The sequence below is a fragment of the Oryzias melastigma genome, linkage group LG15, assembly GCF_002922805.2.
Source record: "Oryzias melastigma strain HK-1 linkage group LG15, ASM292280v2, whole genome shotgun sequence".
Lineage (NCBI taxonomy): Eukaryota > Metazoa > Chordata > Actinopteri > Beloniformes > Adrianichthyidae > Oryzias > Oryzias melastigma.
Window position 1 is genome coordinate 29,975,737 of NC_050526.1, and position 7,663 is coordinate 29,983,399.

General features: G+C 51.9%; 1 protein-coding gene across 1 annotated transcript in view; it reads right to left on the reverse strand.

Moving 5' to 3' along the window:
• Nucleotides 1-7,663, reverse strand: part of LOC112139089 (transmembrane channel-like protein 3) — a gene marked incomplete in the record, with an annotated part of 20,663 nt that overhangs the window by 885 nt on the left and 12,115 nt on the right. Inside the window, 8 exon segments of the mRNA XM_024261787.2 lie at nt 1,135-1,184; nt 2,334-2,421; nt 2,668-4,394; nt 5,070-5,328; nt 5,401-5,443; nt 5,871-5,949; nt 6,069-6,194; nt 6,386-6,496. Coding sequence (XP_024117555.1) covers nt 3,578-4,394; nt 5,070-5,328; nt 5,401-5,443; nt 5,871-5,949; nt 6,069-6,194; nt 6,386-6,496 — 1,435 coding nt within the window.

Below are 7,663 nucleotides of genomic sequence, written 5' to 3' on the forward strand. Positions count from 1 at the left end.
GGAGTGTTCTGATCGGTTCTCTGATCGCTTCTCTGTGATTTTGGAGCAGACTTTAACAGTGTCAGACGGTTCTGTTCTGTAAAATCCAGCTGATGACCCGAAAAGGTTTATACATTTCTGATGAAGGAAACTAGAATCTGGTCAGAAGGTCTCTGATGGTTCCAAATGCTCTGTTTTCCTCAGGAGGTTTCATCTCTGACTGCTCTTTGTTAAGCCACTCACCAAAGAGTGGGGGGGGGGCTCTTTGGTTTTGTTCACGTTCAGCTCAACACTCTTTGAAGTCTTGTACTGAGCTGTGATTGGTTGACAGAGAAGGAGGTCTGAGTCATCTGCAGATGGACCGGATCTGATCTGTGTTCAGAACAAGAGAAGAGTGGACCCGCCCTGAGGAAGACCCGCCCTGAAGAGGACCGACCCTGAGGAAGACCCGCCCTGAAGAGGACCCACCCTGAGGAAGATCCGCCCTGAGGAGGACCCGCCCTGAAGAGGATCCGCCCTGAGGAGGACCCGCCCTGAGGAGGACCCGCCCTGAGGAGGACCCGCCCTGAGGAGGATCCGCCCTGAGGGGGACCCGTCTGTGAGGACGACCCTGATCCACCTTGAGCCAGAAGTCTGCAAGCCGGAGCCTGATGTCATCTGGTCCGAAGATGAGTCAGTGCCTCTCACCACCTCTGCCGTTACGGTCCGGAAAGACTCGGATCTGAGTGAAGACGTGACTGAGTTCTTGTGGTTGGTTCTCTAATCTGAAGGAGTTCTGGTGGTTGGGAGGAGGAGTGGAGCTGCTGCCTGGATCTGGACCGGTTTCAGGTGGAGAAACCAAGCTCACAGCTCTTTGGTCCTCTGCACCTCCTGACCTCCACCGGCAGCCTCACTGCAGGAGAGACACGCTGGACCAGGACCCAGAGGATCCGGGAGCAGGATGGGTCCTCTGGGGTTCTGAAGCGTAGAGTCTTCATCTATAACAATAATGTCATGATCACCCTGGTTTGACTCCTCCCACAACCCCCCCATCTTTGATCCTCGTTTAGTGTAGACACTTTAGGTAGAGCCCAGCCTGGTTCTGTTTCAGGGAGCCCAGGTTAGAACTGCAGAACAGAACCAGAACTTCACCAGAAACTAAGAAAGGTTGCTCACACTTTTCCTGGAAACTCGGAGGAAGGACGCCACGACACCACCACCAGGTTCTGAGGAGACACAAGAGAAGAACGAGGTCATCGACCGGTTCTGACTGGTTCTGACGTCCTCAGAGGGACCAGGAGATGAGAGGACGTCCATAGCAGACAGAGTCTGAAACCAGCAAAAACTGCAGGAGGATCAGAACCACTGAGACAGAACCGCTGAGACCAGAAGAGACCAGAACCTGCATCCTAACAACAGATCATCATGGTGTACCACGGGGTCAGAACCCGTCTCAGGTGTGTTCTGTAGAACCTTAAGAACTGTCTAAGGTAAGTTCTGTAGAACCTCAGGTCAGCAGCAGCCACAGAGGTTCTGGAGGCGGTTCAGGTGGTCTGACTCGTTTCCGGCAGACCCGGACTTTGATCCAGCGGTTCTCCCGGCCTGATGCGCCCACGCATCCGTGAAGCAGCACGTGACTTGTTTCAGTGATCTCTATGACAGCGGGCCCGCGCGCTCACGGTACCGGTACCGGCACTCACCGACTTCTTGCAGACCATCCAGCCGGTGTCGTCGCTCCGGTAGCCGCGCATGCGCTCCGCCGCCGTCTCCGCCGTTTGCTGCAGATCCATGACGCCTCGCGCGTCCGCAAGCAGCTGATGTCCCGCTGGCACGAGGCCGCGGCAGATAACCGGAAGAACCGCACGCGCTCAACAACAGCAGGATGGCTCGCGGGTTCTGATGCCGGCATCTGGCGCGAGGACATGAAGAACTCTACTGGGTGACGTCACCTCGAGCGCTGTGACGTTTACAGGCACCCAGAACAGAGCTGGCAGCGTGACTTCCGCTGTATTTTCAAAATAAAAGCACTTTCCGCTCCGTCGAACCGACGTCAAAGTTTTCATCCAGAGATGGAAGATTCAGGAAAGACGGTTCCGAAGTTTAAAGAAATTCTTCAGAAACGTTGGTCTGACAGCAGACTTTGCTTTAAACTAAGTTCTGGTTCTATTGGACCGTCAGGGCTTCACTGAGTGAATATCAGAACCTCTGTTCTGATTACGGTTCTCTTGGCTTGAGTGGGCGGGTTTGTCCGGAACATCAAAGTCAGCTCTGATGCATCTGCCCCCAAAATGGGATCTGGGCGTAAATTGTGAGTNNCCCGAGGGCTGATGGGACTTCCGCGGTTCACCTGAGCTTCTGAGAACGCAGACACTCACCTGAGCTCAGGTACCGCCGGTCCAAAGACACGCGAGTTAAAGTAGCAGTAACACCTGTCCACCACTAGAGGGCCTCAGCTCTGATCTGCTGATGAACCAATGAGGTAAAAGTTATTTTTTATTGACAAATATTCCAACAATCCAGCAGGAACGAGTCACTGATGAATATCAACAGCTTAGAAGACAGCAGTAAACATGAACGAGAATGAAGGAAAAAAAACAACAACATTCAACGGATAAATAAAAATGAAATTCAAGAGAGACGATAAAACAAACAGAAAAAAACAAAAATCCACAGGTACAGAAATAATACAAACTAATGACTTCTTCTTACCTGTGAAAATCTTCAAGTAAATGTGAGATTTTTTACAAACAAACCAACAAATAAATAATCAAAAGAGAAGTGAAACCACAGTAGTTATGAAGAACTATTCAAACTTCCTGTTTCTGAGACTGAATCTGCGTTTGCTGACGAACACAGACGTCTGTGTGGTCGCCATGACGAAGTGACCCCCCCTTCTGAGGGCCAAACTGACATCACATGCAGGAGCAACAACACACATGCTTCACAAAGACTCACAAACACAAGTTTGTGGAGCAGACTGTTGAAACTCTGCCAGCAGTTCCACTCTCAGCCTGAAGGTCCAACACAGCCATGACCCCCCATCTCCAGCCAAATGTTCTCCTATTCCAGCAGGACGGCGAGCAGAAACGTGGTCTGCAGGACGCCGGACCATGTTTCTGCTGGAGCACTCAACGGAACATCAGCCGTTTGTGTCTGCGCTGTGATGTCATGCAGTTCCTTTCCTCTGATTGGTTGGGGTCAGCAGGTGGATGAAGCTGCTGCTTCCAGGCTTCTGACTGAAACGGTGGCGTTCCAAACGGCGTTGTGAAGGAGTCACTGAGAGGAGGTGCAGACATGACGGCGAGCTAATTTGATCTACATATTTTCTAAATGTGCTTCATAGATTTAATACAATTTTAATTCTTTGAACCTACACTTTAATATCGTACTTTATGTCGAACAGCTTTTCTTGACCTCATGAAACATAAAACCAGACAGTCCACTGGATCCAGAACTCAACAACCCAACAACTCACAGAGACTAACGTAACCTGAAGAACCTGTAGCCTGTTCTGTCCACAAACCAGAGAACGAAGAACTTGATCTGAAAGAACGTTCACTTCTTTGGTTCCTGATCCCAGCCCTGGAGACCAGCTGCAGGTCCGTGTCTCCAGACCAGGTCAGACGTTGGAGCAGACGAAACCGTCTGCTGGGCTGCAGCTGAAGCTGCTCTCAGACCTGTGCTTGCTCAGAGTGGACTCGGACCTGAGCTGGTGCTGCTTGCTGTGGATGACCTGCAGGTACTGATCCGAGCTGCTGTTCTGCTGGTCGCTGCTGGAGGCCAGAGAGGCCGAGTCGGACTCGGTCTCCAGGTGCTTCTTCAGGTTCCGCTTGTTGCTGGACTCTCCGGTCTTGTTTCGGACCGCGGACGGACATCGTCCTCCTGGGGAGTAGACGTGGTGCCGGGTTCGGACCACAGCAGGTTCGGTTCTTAAGCTGCTTCGGGATGAAGAGTGGAGCTCCGGGTCTCCCCAGTCCACTTCCCCATCCTCCAGGTCATTCTCCTGAACCGCATACCTGACACGGAGGCCGTCCTTGTGGCCTTCCAGGTGTTTGCGGAGGTAAAACTGGGTCTGCTGTTGCAGGTCGGACAGGGACCGCGGACGGGCGACCTTCCCCAGGACCGTCCGGCTCCGCTCCCTGTCACCATCACACCTGGTGAGATGCTGCGACGTGTGGCATCGATGAGGGTGTGGCAGGTGGTGAGCGGGGCGGGGCGTGTAGCGCCGGACGTTGCGCGGGTACAGCTCCAGGATCTCTGCCGGCTTTTCCACCACATAATGGCGTGGGATGCGCGTGGCCGAGCGCAGCAGCTTCTTCCGGGGCTCGTGCTCGTTGACGAACACCAGGCGGGTGGAGTGAGTGCGGCAGGCGTCGTAGCTCGGCGCTGAAGCGGTCCCTGCAGCCTGCACGGGGTGGAGCGCATGCAAGCCCCTCCTGGAAAAGGAAAGAAGAGGTTCTATCAGAGCAGGAGAGTTCAGGCTCCATCAGGAGGAGCACAACTGAGCGACAGAAGCTGGAGGATCCAGAAAGACCGATTCCAGAGTTCTGGACGTTTTCTGACCCTTCATGAGGGTCCAGCATGGAAACATTCTGGACTCCATGGAGTCATGGAGGTCTGAGAGCTGCAGTCTGCATGAGACTGATGGAGGAAGAGGACGGTGGGTACCTGGAGACCCAGCTACCTCTGGTTCTTCAGCTGCTGATAAATGTGAAGGTACAGGTCCAAACGGAACCTCCTGACCCGTGGATCCTCCTGCAGAGAACAGCTGTGGCAGCTGTGGTCAGAGCTGCTTCCAAGGCAGGTCCTGACAAACCTCAGAGGGTTGAGAGAAGTTCTTACAGTTCTGTAGGGTCATGTTGGCCAGCACTGGAACAGAACGGGTCAGCGTGAGGAAGGAGACGTGTTCCTGAAGAACTAAACGTCTGACTGACTGCTGGAGGTCCAGACTGGAGGTTCAGGCGTCATTCATCAGCTGAGTTTCCGAGGAAACTTTGGGTCGATCAAGAACGGGAACCATTTGCATTCTTTCTACTGCAGACGGCAGATGCACTGAAGTTTGTTGTGAAGTGGGCGTGGTTAGCCACGCTCTGGATGGGGTCAGCAGATACCTGTTTGGCAGGTGAGGAGGCTGGGCTTTAGAAGCTCCCGTTGCTGCTGGACTCTGGCCTCCTCTGCTCAGGTCTGGCCGGGATGCGGCCTGTGCGATGGTCTGGATGTTGTTGCTGCTGTTAGCAGGAGACTGGAGGTTCACTTCGCTACCGTCTGATCCGGGAGAACCGGTGTGCACGGACGCTCCCGGGCTCGCCGCGTCGCTCAGCTGCTGATCGGGTTTCTGTTCCTCCGTGGTCTCTGGGGTTTGCAGTTTTGCTAGGATAGAAGACACAGTCCACGGTCAGGCCTGAGAAGCTAAGAAAGCTCTAAGAAGAGGGCAGCAGATACCTGCAGCCAGCTGGAAGACCTTTTTCTTGTCCTCCATCCGTTCCTGAGAACACAAAAGGACAGCTCTGCTTCAGAACCAGAACCAACCTGAGCTCCAGTCAAAGTTCAGGCAGGACGTCCCAGTTTGCTCCCATGTCCCATCACATGGACGAGGAGTGCTGTGGGACCAGAGCTTCGTGAACTTCAATAGAAGTGAGGTCAGAGGTCGATTTACCCAGAATCCATCAGCAAGATGGTGGACATTTTCTCCAAGGGAAAAACCAGAACTTGTAAACTGAAAACTGATGGCAGACACGACGGTCGTCGTCCTTTTATGATTCATTTATCTGTTTGTGATGTTGTTCATTATTGAGCCTAAATCTGATGAAAAATGTTAAGAAAAATACATTTCTAAACCCTGGAACATCGTGAAGAACATCGTGAAGAACATCGTGAAGAACGTCTCCAGCTGCTCTCCCACAAACACTCACCGTCTGCAGCTGCAGTCTCAGCTGGTTGTTGGTGAACTTGAGCGACCTGGCGATAGCCTGCAGGTAGTAAATCAGCATGCTGAAACACAGGAGGGTTAGGAGGTCACCGTGGTGCCGGCGGGGCTGTTGTGCACGTGACTGCAGGTGTGTGCACGTGACTGCAGGTGTGTGCACGTGACTGCAGGTGTGCGGTCTTACAACAGCAGCAGCACCGCCGGCAGGACCACCACTGGGCTGCTGACGTAACTCATCACTTTGCTGAACCACAGAGGGAAGTCGCTGGCCACCGTCTCTGAGATGATGTCATAGATCTTCTCCTGACCACTGAAACATGAAAGTCACACCTGTCACACCCGTCCTCTGTGTTCAGGCTCCTCAGTCAAACCTGGGTTTTTGGCTGAGTTGAGAGACGACTATGAGAACAGAAAACCTTCCTCCAGAAGAGACGAAGAAACATTTTATTCCTGGTAATTCAGTGTTCCTCACAGCATCTCCTCCATCATGGAGCACCTCACCTGAAGGGTCCGCAGTGCTGAGAGGGTTTGTACCTCGCGATGGCAAAGATGGTGGGCAACATGCACAGGAAGAGCATGAAGAGCAGCATGGCCAAATAGAAGTTGTTGGACCTGAAAGAGTGAATCAAAGACAGAATGAGAATCACTGGAGGATGCTACCGTCTCCATGTTTGGAGGTTCATCATCTGACCCTCACATCCATGATTCTAGCAGAGACCTCCTGAGCTGAAGAGGAAATGACCTTCTTCCTGAAACAACTGTACTAATGAAGATGCACTTTATTCAAGCTTCAAAACCCAAATGTGTCGGAACATGAGACAGAACCTTCATGAGAACCAGCAACAACTGAAGAACCTTATGACATCATCACTGGTTTAAGCAAAGCTGCACAAGAACAGCATCTGTGGTTCCTACAGTCATTTAACAGCTTTGCTCCTTAGCTGTAGAGCAGGTGAGGAACAGGTGAGGAACAGGTGAGGAAAACTGTAGAGCAGGTGAGGAACAGGTGAGGAAAACTGTAGAGCAGGTGAGGAACAGGTGAGGAACTGCCATAGAGTAACTGCGTAAAAATAGAAAATGTTGCAACAGTTGGAAAGCAGCCGAGGAAGAGCTACAGAACCACCGGGCAACAGTTGCAGGATGACCGAGGAACATTTGCAGAACCTGAAACTCAGACGTGCTCTCAGTGACCCCCCCCCCCTCCAGAAGCATCCATAAATAAGTGCATTAAGTCGTCCTCTTTGCTCTTTCAGCAGGAAATCCAATTACTATTGACTGTTGAGACAAAAACGTATCTTTACACAATCATAGCTCAAGCACTCTACTGTGCATGTGTGTGCGTGCATGTGTGTGTGTGTGTGTGTGTGTGTGTGTGTGCATGTGTGTGTGTGCATGTGTGTGTGTGTGTGTGCATGTGTGTGTGTGTGCATGTGTGTGTCTGGCAGCTGCAGATAAGAGGCTGTTGTGCTGCTGGACTGCACAAGTCGCCCGTTTTCCTCTGAAGTTTCCTTTTGTCTGACTTTCATTCGGCTGGTTCTTCTGCTTCTCTTCCTTCTTCAGGTCCTGCATGTTTTCTACGTCACAAACATGATCTTTTTGAAACGCTGTTTCCTCGTCTGCTCCTGATTCACCACGATCCTCAGAAATGCAGTTTGAAATTTCATTCTCTTGATCAGAAACGACACAGGACACAGTACACACACCTCTAACACCACAAACATACACTCTAACAAGCAAACACGCAAGCATCACACAAGGAAGGTGGGACCTTCGACCTTC